This window comes from Crotalus tigris, unplaced genomic scaffold (genome assembly GCF_016545835.1).
Source record: "Crotalus tigris isolate CLP2741 ecotype Arizona unplaced genomic scaffold, ASM1654583v1 scf7180000024338.4412243, whole genome shotgun sequence".
Taxonomy (NCBI): Eukaryota; Metazoa; Chordata; class Lepidosauria; order Squamata; family Viperidae; genus Crotalus; species Crotalus tigris.
This window is the reverse complement of record NW_024100508.1, coordinates 2,491,546-2,517,156: the sequence shown is the minus strand read 5'-3', so window position 1 is coordinate 2,517,156 and position 25,611 is coordinate 2,491,546. Positions and strand designations below refer to the sequence as shown.

Sequence of the window (25,611 nt, the reverse complement as noted above, 5' to 3'; positions counted from 1 at the left end):
CTAGACTGTGATATCCAAATCAAGGAATCTTCTTTTGCAAGCTAGGATACAATCCACAATGTGCTTGGAAACCCAATCTGTGCTGCCTGCGTTGTGATTCATGCTTTGATGAATGGTATTTTATCGCCCTTCCTATCAGGAGAGTTGAACAGGCCAGAAAAATCAAAGCTGGCAAATGGCTTTGAACGGCAGACGGGGGTAGGTGGGACTCTAGAAAATGAAAACCGCAATTGGCTGCACCTCCGAGGTTTCACCCAACCAAACTCTACCCGTTCCTGTTCAGATCGGGTGCAGTCGTATCTGTGTGCATAGAATCTGCTGTTTGTATGCCTTTGTGAATGGTGTTCTTGCTGGCTTGAGTTTTCATGGAGTGGGTGTTTGTGAAAGAACGAAATCTGGGCTCCTCTCTGTGTGTGTCTCAGTTTATATGACTTACTGCCTATTTTGGGGTTGGTCCAGCAGCTTGAGCAGGTTCTCTGGAGAGTTAGAGTGATACTCGTCAAGCCCCAGTGTTCATTGTTTATCTCCTAAGTGAGACATTGCAGGGGAACATAAAGACATAAAGACACCACACGTCTCTTGAATACGTCTCGGTGAGGTGACTGAACATTCGATATCCATGGGAGGAGAGCCTCAGGCAGTCTTTGGTCTGAGATGGAAAACATCAGTGACTGCATTCTCACAATAGGCTATCCCAAGGATGTCAAACTGCCAGGCCATGGGCCGGATGCATCACGCCGAAACCGCGCCCACCTCATTGCCGGCAGTGGGGAAAAAGTTGCGATATGTCATGTGACATTGCAAGTTTGACATGCCTGGGCTATCCCATTACATGATCTGCTTGTTTTTATTATTTATTTATTTATCAAATTGCCAATTTCCCCCATAGGGTGCACAATAAATAAAGCAGTCACTATAGAACAGATAAAAATCTAAAACTCACAGTTGCCCAAAACTACCTCTTCTGCTTTGCAAACCACTGTTAATGGCATAGTGTGCTATGGAAATCCAGATGGTTGTGGTCTTTTCAAGAATTTGTGGGTTACAAAATTAGGTTTTTATCCCCACAATTCATTTTTCAGACATTATCTGTGAGTATAAATGTGCACATTTTTTTCCAAATGATGCATGGTTATGGAGAATATTGGGATTGTGCGAACACAGTCCATCTTCACACTCACAAATTCATTAATTCCATATTGGTGGGGCCATTGAATTTATTATACTTAGGAAGGGTCTGCTGCCTTTGACACTGGAAGGACTTTGGAGCCTCTGATGTTAGGAGCCCCCCCCCCCCCGGCATGGCCCCAGTTATATCAGAATGAGGGGGGACATGATAGCAGTGTTCCAATATCTCGGGCTGCCACAAAGAAGAGGGAGTCAAGCTATTTTCCAAGGTGCCTGAAGGCAGGACAAGAAGCAACAGATGGAAACTAATCAAGAAGAGAAACAACCTAGAACTAAGGAGAAATTTCCTGACAGAACAATTAACCAGTGGAACAACCTGCCTCCAGAAGTTGTGAATGTTCCAACACTGGAAGTCTTTAAAAAGAGATTGGACAGCCATTTGTCTGAAATGGTATAGGGTTTCATGCCTGAGCAGGGAGTTGGACTAGATGACCTCCAAGGTTGTTGTTGTTGTTGTTATTGAAGTCTTATTTTATTTATTTATTGAATTTTCATGCTGCCCTCTTACTAAAAGATTTAATGGCCAACTAGGATAACTAGTCACAGAGTGGATAAGTTGCAAGGGAACATATCTACTCATGACAAAAGTGTGGCTACATTCACATGTCACCCATAACTTGGCTCCAGTATTAACCTACTTGCTGGGTTTGTATAGTACAATCCATCCATCTGTAAACTAGCCAGTTGATTGGTCTCACAGAGCAAGCCCAGCCACAGAAATGTGCCCCTAGGACAGTGTTTCTCAACCTTGACAATTTTAAGGCATGTGGACTTCAACTCCCAGAATTCCACAGCCAGCATTGTCAAGGTTGAGAAACACTGCCCTAGGACAAACTAACCATGCTTGCTATGTTGTAAGATGGTATCCACTAGTTTTTAACTATCCTGGCGAAACATCACCTGTTTACATGTCCGTGATATGTAATCCTTTTTATTTTTAGGTAAGATGAAAAAGGAAAGAACTGTGCATGTAATGTACTACTGCTTCATCAGTCATTGGTCTCTGTGTATTTAAGGCAGTGTTTTCAACCTTGGCAAGTTGAAGATGTGTGGACTTCAACTCCCAGAATTCCTCAGCCAGCATGAAGTCCACAGGTCTTAAGGTTGCCAAGGTTGGAGACCCCTGGTGTACACACAGGATGTATAAGCTAATATAGGATGTCAAGCAAGGTACTCTAATCCTCTTAAGTTGATTCTAGCCTTAGAGAAATGCTTCTTCCTGACACCATGGTCATTTCATACATTATGTAGAGAGAAACCTGGCTTGGAGTCAAACTACATGATTGCAGAACCTGATTTCTGAAATAACCCATTCTTTAAGCCAATGGTTCTCAGCCTGTGGGTCGGGACCCCATTTGGGGTCGAACGACCATTTCACGGGGGTCGCCAAACAACGCAGTCTGCCATTTTTTTCCCCCTTTTCCTTAGCTGTGCTACTCCCTTTTATTCTATTGGCTTTTGAAAGCCAATAGAATAGACTCTCTTGAATATAATTCTATTGGCTTTCAAATGCCAATAGGAATTGTCCAGGCTGTCTCTGCCCTGCTGAGCCCGCCAAAAGTCCCATTCTGCAAACTGTGCTGCATCAGTTGAGTAGTCCTCGACTTATGACCAGTTGAGTAGTCCTCTACTTACGACCGGTTGGGGGTTGCGGCATTAAAAAGGTTGAGAACCACTGCTCTAAGCAGGCATGTTCACTAAATCATATCCTAAGCAAAAAGCTGAGTGGTGGAGAAGCCTAACTATGTTCAGCACTAATAATTATGCTTCATACATTGTGTGAATGCACTTGCAGTCCAGTCACAGTTGCACAGCTTTGTGCATCCTGTAAAATAGTTTGACTCTTCCGCCAGGACTGATAAATACATATTTTAGATTTCTTTTCATTTTACCAGATTTATATCTTGCTCAACTCAAAAGATTCTAGCTACAATTGCAAATGCTACAGTAAAATATATCAAAATGATTAAAACAGTAACTTAAGTAAATTATAATTGTCAATCAAACCTCCCTGAAGATAGATGTCAATAAAATTTGGTTGGGGTTTTATTAGGCTAATAACCAGTCCAAACAAGTTAATTTGGAGCAGCATATTTCCCAGTACAATAATCAAATGCATAACAATAAATGATCTAAAATGCAGCCGGTGAGTCTGATTCTCCCTGCTTTAGTACCCATTTAATAATAGATGGGATTCCCCACAAAGATGGAGGAAGTTTAAACCGCTTAATTTTTTAGAATTTGCTATCCAGTGCCTGGTTTAAAGCAGTTGAGTAGCTCCATTGGTGTCACCAGAATCTCTCTTTTATCTTGTATCACAAATGATGAGCCCCATTTCAGAAAAACAGACAGGAATATTCAATCTCTCCCTCCTTGAAGTGGTGGCCCCAGTTTCAACTGAAATCCCAAATGCTGCTTTTAAAATAAAAATAAATCAAAAAAGAGGTTAAGCTTTTTTCTTCCAACCTTACTGTAGAAGAAATAGGAGGAAGAAGCTCATTTCTGCTTCTTGATTGACAGGCTCTCCAAAGTTTCAGACAAGACATTCCTTCCAATAATCGATTTTGCGATGTTCATTCTGTAATGTTCTAGGCGTGGTGGCCCTCAGACAGTTTGAGAAACGTATGTCCATGCTGTGCATGGCTAATGTGATGTGAGCAGAGGTCTGGAGGGTACGGTCAGAAATGTCAACGTGGCAACCACAGTAGTGCGATCCAAACCCTGCCTGCTTTTTTTGAGATACACATTAAAAAAAACACAAGAGTTTTGATTGCACCATCAATTGACACTTTATGACCATACTCTGGGATGTGAGAACTGGTGGTCACCCCACAATCTTTCCACACATCCATAGAACATAGTTTCTTGTGGTATACAGCAGCGGCCCCCAACCTTTTGGGCCCCAAGGACCGGTTCTGTGGAGAGAGATTTTTCCGTGGACTGGAGGGGTGTGTGGTTTTGTGTGCTGCCTGCATCCCACGGATGGGCATCGCTTGTTAGTGTGGCCTGGTTTTTGCTAAGAAGGGGCTCCATGCTGTAGTAGGATTCAAAATGTGAACAACCAATTCACATATTAGCTACCGGTTCTGCTGAAGTGGTGTGAACTGGCGGAATCCCACTCACTCACTCACTCACTCACTCACTCACTCACTCTGTCTATCTATCTATCTATCTATCTATCTATCTATCTATCTATCCATCCATCCATCCATCCATCCATCCATCCATCCATCCATCCATCCGATGGTGAGATTCAAATATGTGAACAACCAGTTCTCTGTGTGGATGCCGCTTCCTGAAGTCCATTCTGGGCCTGGGCAACAAAAAATTAGCTACTGGTTCTGCTGAAGTGGTGCAAACTTCCTGAATCCTACCACAGGAAGGGAGGGAGGGAGGGAGGGAAGAAAGGAAGGAAGGCAGGCAGGCAGGCAGGAAGGAAGGAAGGGAGGGAGGGAGGGAGGGAGGGAGGAAGGAAGGAAGGAAGGAAGGAGTGGTGGGATTCAAATATTTGAACAACCGGTTTTCTGTGTGAATGCCGCTTCCAGAAGTCCGTTTTGGGCCTGGGCAACAAAAAATTAGCTACCGGTTCTGCCAAAGTGGTGCGAACCAGCTGAATCCCACCATTGGCTCTATGTTGTTTCCCCAGCAATTTTGTCACCATTTCTGTAGAACAATCAACATATAAATGGAAGGTTGTTCTCTGACAAACCATTGCTCACTGTTGTTTTTGCTTCAAAAGATGGGGGCCTGAATATTAAGAGAGTGTAGGATTTCTGGGCAAGGGGGATGATCTGTTTTGTGGTTGTGTCTTCTCTGAACATCCTGCTGCTCCATTTTTTGCAGCACAGAAAACAGATCCTTGCTATTATCTTCCAAGCTATCCCATTCATAACCACGTCCTGTGGTTTGTGCAGCAGGGAAACCATTTATGGTGAATCTTGAGCAGTTGCTGAAACTACAGGTGGTCCTCAATCTCTAACCACAATTGGGACCTGAATGTCAGTCGCTAAGCAAGGTGGTAATTAAGTGAGTCACACCTGATTTTATACTCTTTTTTGCCAGGGTTAAGCAAGTCACTGCAGTTTTTAAGTTACTCATGTCGTTAAGTGAATCCAGCTTTGTGCATTGACTTTGTGGGAAGGTCTCCAGTAGCGTTCACATGACCCTGGAACAATGGAACTTCACAAGTACATGTCAGTTGCCAAATGCCTGAATTTTGATCACATGTGGATGATGAGTAAGTGTTTAGGACTGATTATAAATCACTATTTTTCATTGCCATTGTAATGTTGAATGGTTGCTACACAAGTAGTTGTAAGCCGAGGACTACCCGTATCACAACAAATAGAGAAATCTATTGATCAAAGATTCAAGTTTTTGTCTGACCTTGCCTCTTATTCATGATCTCTGTGTGATTAGGAAGCTTGTAATCAAAGTGGAAGTGTTTGTTTGTTACCCATACCAAAGTACCTATTTAGTTATATTTGTGTATACCATAACAAATTTCAAAAATAGACTGGAACAACCATTTGTCTGGCATGGTATAAGATCTCCTGCCTTGAGCAGGGGGCTGGACTAGAAGACCTCTGAGATCCCTTCCAGTTCTACGATTCTATGTTCTAAATGGTCCTGTTTTTCTGCCAAAACTATTTTTATGGTCATGGACCCCTCACATTACAAATAATTTTCCAGCCTGCTGAAAAGTTTTAGGTAATCCTGTTGTAAGGAATAATTTTAGTTGCTCATGATATCTATTTTTAACTTAATTGGTAATCTTTATGTTATTTCTGAAATGATTTCAGAAACCTAAATATCATCAGAACTATGAGTGAAATGAAATTTCACATATGTATGACAGTCAGTGATTCAAATTTTTTTGGTTGTGAAGTTCAACTGATCCTTTGTTAGCTTTTGATGTGGACATGGCTGGACAACTCTTATTTGTCAGCCTTAAGATGCTAAACATTCTTACCAAATCAATATATTATTTGTACATTTTTTCTCTCTTTTTTCCATTCAATTATGTCCGATTCTTAGAGGCTGCCTTGAGAAATTCTTGAAGTTTTTTTGGCAAGGTTTTTCAGAAGTGGTTTGTCATTGCCTCTTTCCTAGAGCTGAGAGAAAGTGACTGGCCTAAAGGTCACCCAGCTGGCTTCTTGCCTAAAGTGGGACTAGAATTCACAGTCTTCCAGGTTCTAGCTTGGTGCCTTAACCACTACCTCAGAAATTGGCTCTCATTTGTACCTTAAAAACCTTAAATCCTCACTGCTTGTAAGCAAATTCAGGTGAAAACGATATGGGAACAATTCAGCGTCAGGTCCCTTCAACACACTAACTTCTTTCAGTCCAAATTTGAAGCCCATTGTCTTTCTGAAGCCCATCGTCTTTCTGACCAATCAATCATAAGAGCTATATTTGAATATGGATTAAGAACTAATGGATTTTTAATAACAAAGGAATTAATTTTTGTTAGGTGAAGCCAGATTATTTCAAGTGGTATACAGGTAGTCCTCATCGTGCAACGATTTGTTTAGTGACTATTCGAAGTTACTGAAAAATAAGTGATTTATGACTGTTTTCAACATTTATGACTTTTGCAACATCCCCCATGGGTCATCTGATCGACATTCAGACCCTTGGCAACGTTCATATTTATAATGGTTGCAGTGACCTGGGGTCATGGGATCACCTTTTGTGACTTTCCCACAGGCAAAATCAATGGGGAAGCCAGGTTCACTTAACAACCGTGTTACTAACTTAACAACTTCAGGGATTTATTTAACAGCTGTGGCAAGGAAGGTTGTAGAATGGGGCAAAACTCGCTGAACAGCTGTCTCGCTTAGTAAAGGAAATTTTGGGCTCAACAGTGGCCATCAGCTGAGGACTATACCTGCACCTTTATCGTATATAAGTGAGAGCCACCTCTCTCTTAAACCTATAAGCAGGTGTTACCCCCTGGGAACTGCTTTACCCCCTAGAGAAAATATCCAAGTTGTTGTCAGATTCAAGACACACATTTTCTGACTACAAACATTCACTTCTGCCTTCTGTTTGACCAATCAACATGCCAGCCATCAACAAAAAACCATCAGCAACTTTTCTTTTTAATTTCAAGGACTTCCAAAGGGCTGTCCTGGAGCCACCTCTCCCAAATCCAGACCTAGAACCCATCTTCTGAACCCAGTTCAGACTTCGCAAAAAGTGTGAAGCATTTTGCAGCATTGCAGATCACCTTTTTTTTTTTTTTAACTTGAGAGGCAGAGATAATTGAACTGCGGTTGAAATGATGTGGCATCCTGGAGGAATGAAATTAAGGGGGCAGCTAATGCCAATGGACTTCCACGGCCAGGCTTTTAACAGCAAAAAAATAAAAAAATAAAATAAAAAACAGCTCTGGGAAACGCCACTCCCTTTCCTTCTTTTTCTCTCTCTGCTGCTGCATCAGTCCGTCTGCAGAGTATTTTTCTGGCCCGCTTCCAGATCCCTCTTGTTTGGAAAGCTCGGCTGCTGAATCTGTTAGGGCAAACTTATCCCATACGAAAGTCCATCTGACTCCTGGGTTCTGGGAGAAGACAGGCCCCAGACAACAGGAAGAAAAAAACAGAAGGTTCTCTAGCTGTTCCAGAACACATCTCAAGACAACAGTTGAGATTTGGGAGGGGTGGGTGGGGGGAGGGCTGGCCAAGGACCAAGATGAGATAAAACGGAGTGGGGATTGATGTATGGTGGTTAGAAGGAGTAGGACCCGAAGTTGGGGTGAAGTTTCCTGAAAACGGTTTGTCTTGGAGTCAGCTCTGGGAAGAACTTGAGCATCCTGCTTTCTCCTGACCTGCCTACTCCTAACTCTGGCAGTGGATTAAGACACTGCGCCTGCTTATGCAGTATCCCGTCTCCATGGCAACCCCCCATCCTCTGCATTGGAGTTTGCATTATGCAACCGCAGTCCCGGCTGCTGCAGCTTGCCCTCAATCTTATCTTTAGCACTTGGAGGGTTCTCCTGACTTCTTATTTATTAATTATTCATTCATCAAATTTTTAGAGCCGGCTTTCTGATGAAAAGTGACTCTGGGTGGCATACAATAATTATATAGGCTGCAGTTAGGGTTTGGGGATGGGACAGTGTCTTTTTTTTTTTTTTTTTGAATGAAGCAAAGGCGGCACTCTGGTGGGGTTAAAATGAGAGGTTCTGAAAGGGAGTTGAGGGCAAGCTAACTATCTAGTTTCCTCTGCAAGAACGGTAAACCCGCAATGGTAATGCTTCCAAAGTATGAGGTGGAGGTGGGTGCAGGTTGGTGTATAAGAAATGGGGTGGCTTGGATTTTTTTTATTTGAGTTACAACAGTTCGTTTAGTGACTGTCCAAAGTTACAATGGTGCTGAAAAAAATTGATTTATGACCGTTTTTCACACTTACGACCATTGCAGCATCCCCAGGGTCACGTGATTAAAAATCAAAAGCTTGGCAACTGGCTTGTATTTATGACAGTCGCAGCATCCCGGGGTCATGTGATCCCCTTTTGTGACCTTTTGACAAGCCAAGCCAAATTCACTTAACAACTATATTACTAACTTAACAACTGCAGGGATTCACTTAACAACTTGGTCAAGCAAAGTGGTAAAATGGGGCAAAATTCACCTAACAAATGTTTCACTTAGCAACAGAAATGTTGGGTTCAATGGTGCTTGTAAGTTTATTTATTTATTAAATTGTTATGCTGTCCATCTCCTTTATCAGATGACTCTGGGTGGCTTAACGAAGCCTTGGGTTTTACCATAGATATGATTCCTGCCCTGGACAGGGGGTTGGACTAGATGATCTCTGAGATCCTTTCCAACTTTGACATTCCTGGGTTGTCTTGATTCTGTGAAAGGAGTCTGAAGAGGGTCATAAAGTTCCCAGATCAGTCTGACCCAAAGGAAGGGTACTGTGTAGCCAAATTGTTGTTTATAATCATGGCTAAGGTAAGATTTCCCCTAGTTTTGGCGAAAGATGGGGGGAAAGCTGTCTCTGCTGTGAGATACAAGAATTCCAAGAGAGAAAATTTTTGATTTGGCCTGAAATTAGGGTTATGTCTGAAATGTTATGAATGGGGCAGCGACAGCCCTGGTGGGGAGAAGACAGACGAAAAGCCCTTGGAGGCAAGGCTAGACGTCTGGAGGGTGTCTTGGCCAAGAAGCCTTTGCTAAATGTCAAGAATGTTCTTTTCTATGCCCTTATATAGGGATGGAAGAAAAATGTTGGCAAAATAAATAAAAAAGTAGAGGAGTTCAGAGAAAAGGCGTGGTCGATAAGGCTCCTTTGCCTAGAAAAAAAAAATGGTTACAAGAAATAGGATGGAACTGGGGAACAGGAGAATTAGAGAAGGGCTGCTGATGTGTCCCAATGAATTCTGGAGTTTGGAAGGACATTCAGCTAAGAAAGAAAATCATCCCGACTTTCCCATTAACAGGCAGGCGCGTAGAAAACAAGCTGTCCAACCAAGTGAGTCTACTTACTGATGGATAAAAGAGACCATGGTTGTGTCTGTGCAACTCACCGAGGGAGGACAATTAGCAGTTGCAGGTTTGAGCAGTTAGAAGGGGGAGAAGAGGAAATGGAGGAGGAGGGGCCTAGCCTAGGATTCACTTTAGGGTGCAATCTCAGAAAATGAGTTAATTCAAAAATAGGTTAATTGCATGGTGAAGGTGCAAGTCACTATGGTTATATCCCCCAACAGATATAGAGGTCAGAAGATGACTTTTAGATTAGAAATATTTATAGGATTCTCTGGTTTCCCTTCCTCAGCTTGGTTGCTTTGAAGTGCGTTACGTAAAGATTGTGGGAGGCTGATTTGGGTGAAAAGGGCACCAAAAGGAGATTTTTGTATTTTGAGATACAGCAATGGCTCAAATGATGAAGGGTAGATAGATAGATAGATAGATAGATAGATAGATAATAACGCTAAAAAGTAGTCAAAGATAATTATAACTATGAGATCACCCCCATAGAAAAACAACCTATTGAGCCACCCCAACCGATTTGGAACACTGCGTATGACTATCTTGATGACAGTTGGGCACGAGGGAGGGGCGTTAAGGACGAAAAGAAAGATACTCATAGAGAAAGTGACTGGGTAAAGCGTGATTTGGGAAAAGAAAAGGACAAATGCAAATTACCACTCGAACCCGAAAGGGAGAATGGATTGAGGGATAGAGACAGTCGGAAAGACAAGGAGTTTATGCCACCTGCCCCAGAAGCCAAAGAAAAGAAGGTAGATGAAGATACACACGTAGCTAGGAAGGACAGGAAGAAACGAACCACCGGAGCACAATTTAACCAATTGGGCCCGATGACGAGATCAAGGAGCCGGGTACAGACTCCGGCTTGCCTATAAAATGACTCTCTCACACCCTGGCGGCCCAGCCCTGATGATGCCGGCAGGTGACGGCGAAAGCTTGGCGTTTTTAAATTAAACTTTTATAGTTTTAATTAGTACCTTGGTGTTCATTTTATTTTAGATAGATAGATAGATAGATAGATGATAGATGGACAGACGGAGGGACGAAGGGATGGAGGGATAGAGATAGATAGATAGATAGATAGATAGATAGATAGATAGATAGATAGATAGATAGATAGATAGATAGATAGATAGATGATGGATGGACAGATGGAGGGACGAAGGGATGGAGGGATAGAGATAGGTATATAGAGATAGATAGATAGATAGATAGATAGATAGATAGATAGATAGATAGATAGATATTGGATTGGACTCTCTGAATTATTTTGAGCCACTCATTTGCTTCCAACTCAGTGTGCTCACAAGATTGCTGTGTTAAATTAGGAGAGATTCTCCATGCATAAATTTTCCTAATAAATAATAAATTTCTTTATTTAGAATATAACATGTTATAATACTCAGTTGTTGCTCGTTAACGTGGATTTAGGGTTAAGCAGGTTATCTGAACCCAGTCAATGCAATGAGAATCCAGCTCATTGTAGGTCATTCAGTCGCCTGTGATTTATGCAGACTATGGCTTAAGAGAAGATACAGTAATCTGCAGCTAGCTATGATCACGTCAAAAAACTGAAAGGGGTGTTATGATATCATGATACATGCTCAGCACTGTTGAGTTTGCAATGTTACACACATGAAGTTGCAATGAGCATTTTGTCACACACACACACACACACACACACACACACACACACACCTCAGTTTTTGTTTTCTTTCCATTGCTGCTTCTGGGCACAGATTCCAGGCAAACAAGTTCAATAAATATTCCTGGGCATGTTCTACTGTGCAAGACGCCTAGTCTCCTCCTTTCCTTTTCTCTCATGTCAATATTTGGATCTTGTACAGCAATGTTTTTTTGTTACCTCTTCCTTCTGCTTCAACACTATATCAGAACCTCTCTATTATCTGTCCTTTTCTCTGGTTGCTTAGAGCAGTGGTGGCGAACCTATGGCACGGGTGCCAGAGGCGGCATTCAGAGCCCTTTCTGTGGGCACGCGCGCCATCGCCCCAGTCCTAGGCCTTCAGCTGGGTTTTATAAAACCTTTTTGCTTTAGGCCTCCACTGCCGTGTGCAAAAAAAAAAAAAAAGGTTCAATCAATCAGTCAATTTCAACTTTTTGCAGGGGAAAAAAAGATCTCGCAAAGTTGGAATTGATTGATTGAACTTTTTAGTCTCACCCAGTCTGCCATTACCACCGCAGCCGCAGCCAGCCAATGGGCCACACCCACCCGGCACCTGACAATGCATAAGTGGGTTTGGGGTTGCAGTTTGGGCACTTGGTCTCTAAAAAGTTTGCCGTCACTGGCTTAGAGCAACCCAGTTTAATTCATTGCAGGTTAAGTATCCTGTGTGAATGGTATCACATCATCATGGCTGCTATCTAGACTCTCCCCCACCCCACCCCAGATGCTCCTGGCTGGTTCTACATTTAGACAGGAGAGGCTGAAAGATGACCAATACCATTAAGGGGTGTCATATGGCCAAACTATTACCTCTTTTCTTTCTTAGTATGAAAAAGAGGCAGCATAAAATGATAAAATATTAGAAACAAAAAAGTCTTCTTAGCATTGGCACCCCACCTAGAGAGTGCCCTTTTCCCAGAGGTGCCAACATTGTTTTGTTTGGGCACTGGAAGTTTTATTTATTCAGGATTTGGTTCTTCTCAAGCTGGAAATGTCACTAAATGAATGGTTTTAAGTCAAGTCAAATACTTCTTCTGTCAAAGCTCATAGACCTACCAATTAATTATGTTCTCAAGTGTAAAGGTGACCGAAGTGGAATGTCTAGAGTTAAGCAGAAATATTCTGCTCTGCAACATTTTCTCAAAAGTCCCATTTTTGTAGGTTATTGGCCAACTATTTCTAACTTCATTGCAGATTTCCCAAAGCGGATTTTATTAGCTGGCCTCATCCAGCAAGTCACTTAGAAATGACTTTTTAAGACCACATTAGGGAACAAAAAACCTTCAACAAGATGAAAACTATCTAAGCTTACTGGCAGCCACTAGATTTTTAACTGACTAATTAATTAGTTAAATAGCAATAGCACTTAAACTTATATATTGCTTCACAGTGCTTCATAGCCCTCTCTAAGTGGTTTACAGAGTCATCATATTGCCTCTCAACAATCTGGATCCTCATTTTACCGACATCGGAAGGATGGAAGGCTGAGTCAACCTTGAGTGAACTTGTCAGGATCAAACTCCAGGCTGTGGACAGAGTTAGCCTGCAAGACTGCATTCTAACCACTGTGCCACCACGGATGTTTTAAAAACTATTGTGAGCCAGTTTGATGTTATGGTTAAGGCATCATACTAGAAACCAGGAACCTGTGAGTCCTAATCCTGCATTAAGCATGAAGCTAGCTGGGTAACCTTGGGCCAGTTACTCTCTCTTAACCCTAGGAAGGAGGCAATAGCAGACCACTCTGAAATCTTGTCAAGAAAACTGCTGGGACTTGTCTGGGCAGTCACCAGTAGACAAGACTCACCAGCAGGCACACATACACAAAAGTTAAATCTATTAGGCAAATGAAGCCATTATATTATTGCTCTCCTTGTGTGTTGTCATATCCAAGCAAGAAAGCATTGCCAATATCTAGCCAAAAGTAGTGTAGATAGCTACATTAGCTACCTTTGGATCTTTAAAATAGTCATGTACCTTTTGGCTAGATACTGACTGCATCCTTATATGGATGTGACAACAGCTATTGAAATACAAAGAGAACAGCAATACTGCGGTTTGTTAATGTAAGCTTAGGGTTTAGTGCAGTATTTCTCAGCCTTGGCCACTTGAAGATGTGTCGACTTCAACTCCCAGAATTCTCCAGCAAGCATGGCTTGGTGGGAAATTCTGGAAGTTGAAGTCTATTCATCTTCAAGCAGCCAAGACTGAGAAACATTGGTTTAATGCATTGTGTCAATCTCCCCTAGTGAAATAAAATAACTTAGTTTTTTAAAAATTGTACAGTAGTTCATATTTTGATGGATAGCAAACATATTTGGGCTTTAACAGGTCGGTTGAAAACCTAGGATTGATTTGCACGGCTTGCAAATCTTGATTAATGTTAACCTTGAGAAGATTTTACAGCACTAGCCCAGTGCTCTTAATTAGCTTCTAATTCAATGAACAGCATGAATCTAGCAGAGGAGCTAATTCAGTAAATAAGTCAAAATTGTTATAAGAACTTGTTCATTGAATAGCCTTAATATTCTGGGGGAATGGAGAACTGCAGAGCGCAAACCCTAGATTGATTGACTGAACAAAATTATATTAGCTGCCCAACTCATACACAGTGACACACACATCACACACATATGAGGTTAAAACTATTTTAGGACTTACAATTTGGCCTTTTTATGTTCCCACTTCAGTGTGATGAGAAAACTGTTGTTGGTTTTTGACAATCACAGTCAGAAGTTTATTTAGCCCATGAGTTTCCGAAATTCAACAATACTGTGGACCCAGCTCAGAGGCTCAGCCATGAAATCTCGTTTAGCTTCTTTTCATCGAGTGGAACTGTCTTAAGGTGCATGAGAGAAGTGCTAAAAGAATTCTGTTGCTTTGTTTTATGTATCATTTTTAGAAATTTATTTATTTCTTTATCGAATGGCCACCCATCTTATGAGAATATCTAAGACTAATGCACTCACTAATTTTGGGAAATGGCTGCTTTGGGCCTGTCATATTGTTTGCTCATTCTTTTTGTGTAGAGATTGGCCAGATTGTTCAGTCAAGAGGGTAATGGAGCATTGCTGATAGATGGTTGACTTGAATGATGAATGAGGTTAAATGTTCAATAGTATTTCTATAAGGGCAGAGCTGTGATTTGGATCTGTTGAAAGGTTTGGATTATGTGCTTTGTTTACTTCTGTGAATCAAGAAAATTGAAAAGGTATGAGAAACTAATGAATCCAACTAGATATGATGGACTCCAATGCCACCTAGCTACTAACCTATGGTAATGCACTGTCCATGCAAAGTGGGTGAATGAACAGAGAAGAATGGTGTTTAAACCAAAGTTTGTAGTAAAGTGTAAGGAATGACTCCACCCACTCAATATTCAACAAAAATATTGAATCCCTGTATTTTGACTCTCTGCTCTCTTTGCTTCCCAGAGACCAGCCAACCTGTCGACCCCTTCAGTTATGGTGAGTGGTGTTAATTGAAAGGTTGCAGATATTGGTCTACCTGGGTGGAATGAAGTTTGGCGTTTCTTCCTTCCAGGAATGAAGAAGTGTGGCATGGCTTGAGGAGATGGGTGGGCAATCTAGGGTGTTCCTGATATGAATGTGCTGGAATGGTCATGAATGTCTGACTTTTGAACCTCCGTATTTCCCCTACAGACTATGATACGTTGCGCTTGGTGGGGATGATCCTGGCCTCCATCATGTTTGTGCTGGGAATCTTGATAGCACTGAGTGAGTCACCTCTTCTAGATGCCTGCATCTTTTATGCATGCTTGGATCTAACTTTGATTGGCCCCTAGAAATCCCACCCTGAATTCTTCTCATATTCCTAACTCCTGGATTCCTTGGAAAAAGATCCTACTTTGTATATGTATGCATAGATGTGTCCATAAGTACCATTTGCAGACTTATTACTGGTATACACAATTTTTGCCCAGTGCAGCGTAGAGTCCCTTTCTTTTGTGTTTCTTATTAAAAGAATGTAAATGGAAAAAACAAATCTTTTTGCTTGCTTTTTTTTTTGCATTTTAAGTCTTACAGTGCTCCTCTCTTCCTCCCTTACCTGAGCTTTCTTTTCTTCCTCTCACGCTACCCCTTTCTCTCTTGCAGGTAAAAAAATTAGATGCAAAAAATCAGACCCTGGGTAGGTATTTTTTTCTCTTTCTTTCTTTCTTTCTTTCTTTCTTTCTTTCTTTCTTTCTTTCTTTCTTTCTTTCTTTCTTTCTTTCCTTCCTTCCTTCCTTCCTTCCTTCCTTCCTTCCTTCCTTCCTTCCTTCCTCCCTCCCTCCCTCCCTCCCTCCCTCCTGTTCTGTTACCCCTGAAATATTGTTCCTTTGGCCCACGGGTGTCAAACCATTGCTGGAGCTGTGTGGGCGGGGCCTCCGTATGATGCAACCGGCCCACAGGCCGGCAGTTTGACACCCCTGCTTTGCCCTAATTCCACTCTTTGTGTTTCTTCTCTTCTGCAGACTGTCAGATCCCATGGCGACAGGCAAAAGTCCCAGTAAGTGTCACAAGACTGAAGGAGAGGAAGGCCCAGGCAAAGGGGGCCTTCACTGGCATGCTTGCATAACTTTTGCGTAATTTTAGGTGGGGTTGTGTTAACACTGCATGTTTAGCCTGGATTTTGAATTAATGCAGAACTAACCACAGGGGAAGTATTTACACAACATACCACTTTAGCATCATATAGAAATGGTAAAGCTATAATCTAATTAAATGTGTTAAGTGAACATTACACTAATAAGTAAATGTTTTATTGTTGCAAACATAGGTTGTAACAATGCAACACAGAATAAATACAATGGAACAGAACAAGAGTAAAATAAAGTAACAAAGGGTTTTAGATACAAAGTGGACAAAACATGGTGAAACAAGGACTATGATGAGGAATGGGGAAAAAATTCTGAATTTAAATGGCAACAAAACAAAAGCAGTAAATTGATTAAAAGTGGTCCTCAACTTACAACAGTCCATTTAGTGACCGTTCAAAGTTACATCACTCAAAAAACTGACTTATACCATTTTTCACACTTACAACCATTACAGCCCCCCCCCCCCCGTGATGTGATCAAAATTCAGATGCTTGGCAACTGACTCATATTTATGACTGTTGTCACGTGATCACCTTTTGCAACTTTACAAGAAGCAAAGTCAATGGGGAAGCCAGATTCATTGAACAATTGTGTTACTAATTTAACAATTGTGGCAAGGAAGGTTGTAAAATGGAGCAAAACTCACTTAGCAAATGTCTCACTTAGCAACGGCTATTTTGGGCTCAGTTGTGGTCGTAAGTCGAGGATGGCCTGTACTAACAGTTGGAAACTTGCAAATGGCAATCGTGTAACCCAAGAAGCCAAAAACCATTTAAATACGTGCTGGCTTATGCAAATGCCCAAATGCTGCCATGGTTGTAAATGCGAGGACCGGTTGTAAGTCACTTTTTCAATGCTGTTGTAACTTTGAACGGTTGCTAAATGATTGGTTGTAAGTCAAAGACTGCCTGTAGGGCACTGGCAATATTAAGCAGTTACTGGGAAAGGTTTCTGTCAGAATCCAATCATATTTCATCTTTAATTATCAAATATAGAAACTCCCAATTCTGCCTTCTTTGGATTCTGCCATAAGAGGGAGAGAAGGGGGAGAACAAAAGGGCTTTATGGCCCTCACTTCCTTCAGTAGACTTCAAAGAGCTGAATGCTGAATGTGTGTTTATTGTAACCTATTGTAACCTCAAAGCGTTAACACCAGAGAACATTAGCATTAACAAAGAAGAGTATTTGCCTTTCATGTAGTTATCTGAAGTCTCCATCCAGACGGAAGAAAGAAGAAACGGGGTGGAATTGTGATACTTGAAACTATCACTGGGAAGGGGGGTTGATTGGGTGGGACTACTGGGGAACCCCTTAAAACCTTGAATGGGAGAGCTTGGACCCCAAGTCCTGTCTAGCATGCCTGCAACCATTTTCTCTTAATAAAGGATTCCTTTTGGAAGAACTATTCCAAGAGTTCTGTCTTCTTAAGATGCAAAGTGGGGTGGGTCCTTACATTAGACAGGACTTGCAAAATTAATCCACCTGGAAGGTAGACCCTTGCCGGGGGATTTTGCAAAAATTTACCATGTCAGACAACGAAGCAAGAGAGGGAGAAAACTCCCTGGAAAGAGAGCCGCTGACCCAGTTGGAACCTTGCCAGATGTTGGGATCCGAGAGGCCAGATTTCTCAGAAGAAGAAGTGGTGGAGACACAGGACCACAAGCCTCGCTGGTCGATGGGCGTTGGAAAGAAAAGCGAGTGGGGAAAGGAATCAAGAAAAGTGACCCTGAGACGGGGGACCAAGCAACCAGAATGGAAGCAGGAGATGGAGAAATCCCTGCACGCAAGTGAAGAGGGAGGAAGCTGTATGCCGTACTCAGACTGGATCCTAGAGAGAGCTATTGACCTGATGAAGAGAACTCTCAGCTCCCTAGGAGAGGAGATTCCTGAGCCCTACGCCCGCCCCAGTTCCTGGAGCCACAAAGGGAGAGACACCGAGGGGGACGTGGAACCTGCAACCCCAGGGACATTTACTGATCCAGGAGCTCCCACCCCCTACCGGACCCAAGATGGAAATCTGGACGGAAGACACTACCACCCACAATGGAGGCACCGATCCATTCCAAGACGTCCACCGTTGGAGGTGAAATTCAAAGGGGAGCCAACACGCTTGGGGTTTTTCCTAACCCAAGTCCTCAGCTACATGGAGGAATATGGGCAGGACATCCCCAGCGACAAAGCCCGCATCCGGATCGTGCAATCTGCCCTGGATGGACCAGCTGCAGATTGGGTGGTGAACCTGCATGACTCCAATGCCCCAGAACTCAGTAACTTCAACCGTTTCATGTCCTCTTTGAGAAGACGATTTGAAGACCCCCTGGCTGATCGCAAAGCCCGTGAAAGAATAACAACGATGAGGCAGGGCAAACGCCCAGTGGCTGAGTATACACAAGAATTCCGAGCCATTGCCAGCAAACTGAATTGGCCAGAAGACATCCTCCTTGGCCGTTTCAAAGACGGACTAAACTATGATCTATATGATGCTTGCCTGCCCCGAGGAGACCCACATCGACTTGAGGAATGGTACGTCTTGGCAGAGGAAGCAGAGATCGACATATTGAAGAGGCATCGCCGAGGAAAACAATGGAGCCGCCCCCCGCCTGAGCTGACACACCAACCGGTGAAATCATCGGATACAGCCAAGAAGCAGATGGGGTGTTTCAAGTGCGGAAGAGAAGGGCATCGAGCTGTAGAATGCCGCTCAAAGGCCCCCCAGCACAACCCAGACAGATCCCCAATCAACAAACCCAGAGGGTATTCAGCTAAGCCAAAAGAAACAGCCATGAAAATGATGGAAATTGCAGAAAACCCCACCTCTGCTCACCAAGGGGAAAGAACTCCAGCCTACACCACAGGGACGGTGGATGCCTCAGATGACAGCTCGGAAGGCGAACCCCTGGTAAGTGGACGCATCACACCCATCTTCAAAACAGTGACTATATTAATCCCCCCCATGCCCGAAGCTGTGAAGGTGAAAGCCTTAATAGACTCTGGCTGCACCCGCTGCCTCATTAGCCCAACACTAGTGGGGAATCTGGGCATCCCATCCAGGAGACTGGAACAACCAATCTCATTTGGCCAGCTAGATGGATCCATAGCAGGGGGGGTGCCAGCTACCCTAGCCACTCTGCCAATACACCTCTCCCTGGGCAACCATGAAGAGGACTTAACGTTTGTGGTGACCCCAGGTATGGAATGCCCAATGATTCTAGGGATGGAATGGTTGAAAAAATGGAACCCCTGGGTAAATTGGAGGACGACAGAAATCAAATTCCCGAAGGGGGACCCTATGGACTTAAAACCCCAAGGGAGGCTACCAGAATCAAGAATAGAAAAAGCATCCATAGGAGAGGAAAAAAGATTAACAGAAATACCAGAGGAATATAGGGACCTTGCTGAAGTCTTCAGTGAGGAGAGGGCGAATGAGCTTCCCCCCCACCGACCCACAGACTGTACCATTGAATTCAAGCCTGGGGCAAAACTCCCGAACCCAGATTATACTCCATGAGCCCAAAGGAGAAGGAGGAAATGGAAAGATTTATAAAAAAAAACCTGGAGAGAGGTTTCATTGAACCAGCTAAGCCTAAAGTGGCTGCCCCGGTCCTTTTTAGAGAGAAGAAGGATGGCTCTTTACGTTTATGCGTGGATTATAGGGCCCTGAACACAATCAGTGAAAGCAACCTATACCCGCTGCCCCTCATGAAAGACATGCTGTCACACCTATCGAAAGGGAAATTTTTTCTAAACTAGACTTAAGGGAAGCTTACTATCGCGTGAGAATCAAGGAAGGGGACGAATGGAAGACTGCATTTAACTGCCCCATGGGGTGCTATCAATTCAAAGTCTTGCCATTTGGATTACAAGGGGGCCCTGCAGTCTTTATGCAATTAATCAATGACGTTCTAAGGGAGCACCTGTTTAAGGGGGTCCTTGTTTACTTGGACGACATTCTTATCTTTTACCGAAACAAAAGAAGAACACGTCAAACTTGTCAGAGCGGTTTTAAAGAAGCTGCGAGCCGCTCACCTATATGCCAAACTCTCAAAATGCGAATTCCACCAGGAAAGGATAGACTACCTAGGCTATCGCATATCCCCACAGGGCATTGAAATGGACCCAGAGAAGGTCAGAGCAGTATTAGAATGGGCACCACCCCGCACAAGAAAGCAACTACAAAGTTTCCTGGGCTTTGCAAATTTTTACCGCCAATTCATCCCCTCATTTGCACAGATAGCCTTGCCCCTCACCAACTTACTAAAAACGAAGGGAACATCCTCAGTAAAACCTAGCCAGCCACTAACATGGACAATGGAGTGCCAAGCAGCGTTTGAGAGACTAAAGAGACTTTTTTCTGCCGAACCAGTACTAAGGCACCCAGACATGGACAAGCCCTTCATAATACAGGCAGATGCAAGTGATGTGGCAGTGGGGGCTGTGCTATTACAAGAAAATGATGATGCAGTATTGCAACCCTGTGCATATACATCCAAGAAACTCACGGAAACAGAACAGCGCTGGCCCGTATGGGAGAAGGAGGCTTATGGGATACGTTGGGCATTACTCACATGGCGACAGTTCCTGGAAGGCAACAAAATCCCCTTCCAGGTGTGGACTGATCACAAAAATTTTGGAAGCCCTGAAAACTTCCAGGAAACTCAATCCCAAACAAGCCCGCTGGTCCCAGCATTTTCACCAATTCCAATTTAAGCTCAAACATTTACCAGGAAGAAAGAACTTCCTGGCAGATGCACTATCTCGCATGCCCCAATATAACAGCGCACGAACCACAGACTCTAGACCAATAATGGCAGAGTCACAACTGGCAGCACCAGTAACCACAAGAACCCAAGCCAAATTAAAACCACAACTGGACAGCCAAACTGGAATTGAATTCAGAAAAAGTTTGGAAACAGATGATTGGTTCCAGAAAAATAAAAATGTGTGCACAATGAGAGACGGGTTGCCTTGGATAGGGGAAAAGTTATATATACCAACAACTCAAAGAGTAACTTTCATGCACCTTTGCCATGACACAAAATCATCAGGGCATTTTGGATTTGTAAAAACTTTACATTTAATTAAACGGCAATTTTGGTGGCCATCCATGAAAAAGGACATTGAAAGTTATATAGCCAGTTGTCCAAAATGTGCCACGGCAAAGAGGTTGCAAGGGAAAGTGCCAGGACTATTGCAAACAGTGGCAAGTCCCTCAGCCCCCTGGAGAGAAATAGCCATGGATTTTATAGTGGAATTGCCAGAAAGCAATGGGAATACTGTGGTCTGGACGGTCACGGACTTGTTTTCCAAACAGGTGCACTTTATCCCTTGCCAAAAGATTCCCACTGCAAAAGCCTTAGCAAAACTTTTCATCCAACACATTTACAGATTGCATGGGGCACCCCAACGCATCATCTCTGACAGGGGGGTGCAATTTACGTCTGCATTTTGGAAGGAATTTTTATCCCTCTTAGGAACCACTCAGGGACTGACATCTAGCCACCACCCTCAAGGAAATGGGGGGGCTGAAAAAATGAACTCAGTACTTAAGCAATATTTAAGATGTTTTCTTAGTTTCCAGCAGACCGAGTGGGCGGACTTACTCCCTTTTGCAGAAGTTGCCTACAATAATGCAGTCCACTCCAGCACAGGTTACACTCCTTTTCAAATAGCCACCGGTCAAAGTTTCAACCCCATGCCAGAATTAACCCCAAACGAACCAACGATCCCCTCGCTGAAAGAATGGATGGAAAAATTACAAAACACCTGGCCAATAGTCAGAAAAGCACTAGATGAAGCTAGGCAGGCTTACAAAACACAAGCCGATAAAAAAAGGGTTGAGCCTACACCATTCATTATAGGAGAAATGGTGTACTTATCTACAAAATACCTAAAGTCCCTACAGCCCTGTAAAAAACTTGGACCAAAATACATAGGACCTTTTCCAATTAAAAGAATCATAAATCCAGTAACAGTAGAATTAGAATTACCCAAAAATCTCAGGCAAATACACCCAATTTTTCATTGCAGCTTGCTGAAAAGAGAGCATCAGTCACCTCTACGGCCAAAAATCCCCCCCCCCACCACCTCCAATCATGGTGGAGGGTGAACAACACTTCGAAATAAAGGAAGTCCTTGACTCTAGGAGATATCATGGAGCAACTCAGTACCTAGTTGCCTGGAAACACCTCCCTCCCTCACAAAATGAGTGGGTCCATAAACGTCATGTCAGAGCCCCGAAGCTATTGAAGAAGTTTCACACAGAGTATCCTAACAAGCCTGACTAAATTTTATACTTGTGTTTTCTTTCAGGTGGATCTCTCTTATTTTTAAGAGGGGCCGGATGTCAGAATCCAATCATATTTCATCTTTAATTATCAAATATAGAAACTCCCAATTCTGCCTTCTTTGGATTCTGCCATAAGAGGGAGAGAAGGGGGAGAACAAAAGGGCTTTATGGCCCTCACTTCCTTCAGTAGACTTCAAAGAGCTGAATGCTGAATGTGTGTTTATTGTAACCTATTGTAACCTCAAAGCGTTAACACCAGAGAACATTAGCATTAACAAAGAAGAGTATTTGCCTTTCATGTAGTTATCTGAAGTCTCCATCCAGACGGAAGAAAGAAGAAACGGGGTGGAATTGTGATACTTGAAACTATCACTGGGAAGGGGGGTTGATTGGGTGGGACTACTGGGGAACCCCTTAAAACCTTGAATGGGAGAGCTTGGACCCCAAGTCCTGTCTAGCATGCCTGCAACCATTTTCTCTTAATAAAGGATTCCTTTTGGAAGAACTATTCCAAGAGTTCTGTCTTCTTAAGATGCAAAGTGGGGTGGGTCCTTACAGTTTCCATGTTTTCGCGTGATGAAACCAAGGTGAACATTGGGATGTCTGACTGTACTAGCACAATTATATGACATCCCTTTTTTTTAAAAAAAGGAAATATTTCTGGTAGTTGCTCTGTTCCAAGAGCTGAGTTCCCCCAAAATGGAGAACATACAACAATAATTCACTCTTTCCTTAATAATTTCTGCTTTAAAGTAACCCAGGGTTCTTATCTTAATCGGCCTTTCTATTCTGCAGAGACTAGGTTGGGCATTCATGTTAATGTAAGGTTATCTGTTTATCCTTCACTAAACTTGCTTCTTGTAAAGAAAGTCAGCCACTGCCTGGAGCTCTCACACCTGAAGTCACCTCCCATCCACCTGGGGTTACCATGGAGCTTCTTGACGTTGCCAGGAGAGCTGAAGACTCTATGGTGGTGCCGTGGCAACGGACTGCACTGTTCCTTGAGGAGCTGCAAAGTCCTTGGGGAGAGTTGTTTTGAAAGGCTCCTGAATGGCAGGACATCTTTGTTCCTGCTTAAAAGATGCTTTGGGGAGCAGGAAAGATGGGATGGGATAAGGTACAGAAAAGAACGGGGGGGGGACAGAATTGTTACCATGTATCGCAAGTCTAAATAATACGCATAAAATGGGCAGCTACATAAATTCAGTAATTAAAATTACATGCATGAGATGGGCAGCGATGAATAAAAATAATTAAAAGAAAAAGGAACCTGATTGGGAGAATTTAAAAAATCCCTTTTTCCCATGGCTTTTTTTCAGTTGACTTTTAGCCAAGTTTTATTCTTCTGAACTTCATTCCCTCCCCCACTTTCTCTGAAGTTTTCTATTTTGGGGGAGTTCCTCCCCAGGTTTTCACATACAGGTAGTCCTCAACATAGAACCATAATTAGGCCTAGAATTTATGTGGTTAAGCAGGGAGGTTGTTAAGTAAGTCATGCCAAATGCTAGGAACCAGATTCTGATCTTCATGACCATGGGGATGCTGCAACCGTTTCAAGTCTGAGGACTGGCTATCAGTCACTTTTTTTCAGTGTTGTCGTAACTTTGAACGGTCAGTAAACAAATCGTTGTTAAGTCCAGGACTACCTGTATTTACTCATATTCCTCACTTTCTCCCTCCCCCTCTTTCTCTTCCCCAGCTCCAGCTGGCAGCGTGTAGGCACCGTCCTGAAGATGTCCTGCTCCCGAGTGGCCGGCAATGAACTGCGCCCGGGACCTTTCTCCAGAGACCTTGGCACTGACTGCCTGGGTGGGGGAGGGGCTCTCCTGTCTAACCTCAAGGAGGGAGGGGCACTTTTATAACCAGATAGCTCTTGCGCTTCCATTGCATGATGGGAGCAGGCCACCCGGGTGGGGTTAGGACACAGAACAGGCCACGGGGTGTGATGCAGCCCATCTGCCAGTCAGTGTCAGCTGACTCCCGACTCTACTGGGGGCTGGTTCTTATAATTCCCCCCCCCTCTTACACAGGGTCCTCTTAAAATGCAATAATGCTGCCTGCTGCTGCTCTCTGGGAAAACAAATCACCAAGATGCTTCCTCGCTACTGGGCATAATATAACTCTCCATTGCTGTTGCTACTGCTGCTGCTGCTGCTTTGCTATCTGAGCCTCTTGCTGTGCTGTGAATGCCATTAGCCACAAAGTGAAGTGGCGTAGTCCAAAGAGGGTCCCCCCCCACCTTGTGGGAAACTAGCCTTTTCTTGGAGTGGGGCCACTGTAATGGATTCCATCCATTCTAATGAATCGGACTCCTAGAATTAGGATATAATATTACTGCTGACCACTAGAGGGTGGCCAAGTGAAGCGTTCTATAGCTTGTTCCTGCCATCTAGTGGTACAGTGTGGGTTTGCAGGTCTGATCTAGTACTGTAGTCGGGATGATGAGTAAGCAAGCGAGGGAAGAATTGTTAGAAAGGGAAGGGTTGCTTTCTTGTCATTTGGTCCTATTCCTGACCCCAGCTTCTCCATGCGGTACCATCCACATCTCCATGTCACATTCACACATGGAGGAAATTTGACCAATGAATAAAAATCATGGTGGTTTTTTTAAAAACAAATCTCTTGATTTGGTGATTTATTTATTCTTACTCTTGAGTCCCATCTTCAGACTCTTGGGCTGGTGGTGAAAAAATTATGGTCTTTCCTAGCTTCTCTGACCTTACTTGGGATGACTGGGTCTACTTAAGGTTGTAATTCTGCTACATTTAGATATTTGCAAACCTGATTTTTATGGGAGGGAAGACATGAAGCTATGTAGCTGGTATTATTGTTGAGTGGAGAAATTGGAGCTCTTAAAATGCAGAGAACTTTTTCAGATATTAGAAAATTACCTCTTTCTGGTAGATTTCTCTCTGTGTTGATAGCACAGACAACACTCTGGCTGTAAAATTATGAACAGTTAGCATGTTTGTTACTCACTAAAGCCTCTGCAACCCTTTTTGGCAAATACCCACCCCCACCCTACCTCTCCCAAAATGTAGCCATGAATACTGATTGATTTAGAATATTTTTTCTAACATTTAGCTACAAATGTCACAAATAAAATCAAAATACAAAATACAACGCTTTAAAACTTTATAAAATGGTGATGGGATGCTTCAAATAACACATCACATTATAAACTCAATTCTAATGTGCTGTGAAAAACAACTGCCCTTTCTTCATTCAGCTTGTCTTTTTCCTGCAATTGCACTATGGGAAATAAAGAACAAAGAGTGTGTAATCTACAGGCAATTGTGTGTGACGATAAAAGAAAAAAATATGAAAGTCCCCAATAATGTGTGTTATATTTCTC

General features: G+C 42.9%; 1 protein-coding gene across 1 annotated transcript in view; it reads left to right on the top strand.

Moving 5' to 3' along the window:
• Positions 1 to 24,874, top strand: part of LOC120300143 (FXYD domain-containing ion transport regulator 7-like) — a 28,180-nt gene extending 3,306 nt beyond the window's left edge. The window contains exons 2-5 of the mRNA XM_039325751.1: positions 14,805 to 14,837; positions 15,033 to 15,107; positions 15,845 to 15,879; positions 23,956 to 24,874. Coding sequence (XP_039181685.1) covers positions 14,805 to 14,837; positions 15,033 to 15,107; positions 15,845 to 15,879; positions 23,956 to 24,018 — 206 coding nt within the window. The 3' untranslated portion in view covers positions 24,019 to 24,874. The remainder of the gene's footprint in view (positions 1 to 14,804; positions 14,838 to 15,032; positions 15,108 to 15,844; positions 15,880 to 23,955) is intronic.
• Positions 24,875 to 25,611: the final 737 nt, after the last annotated feature.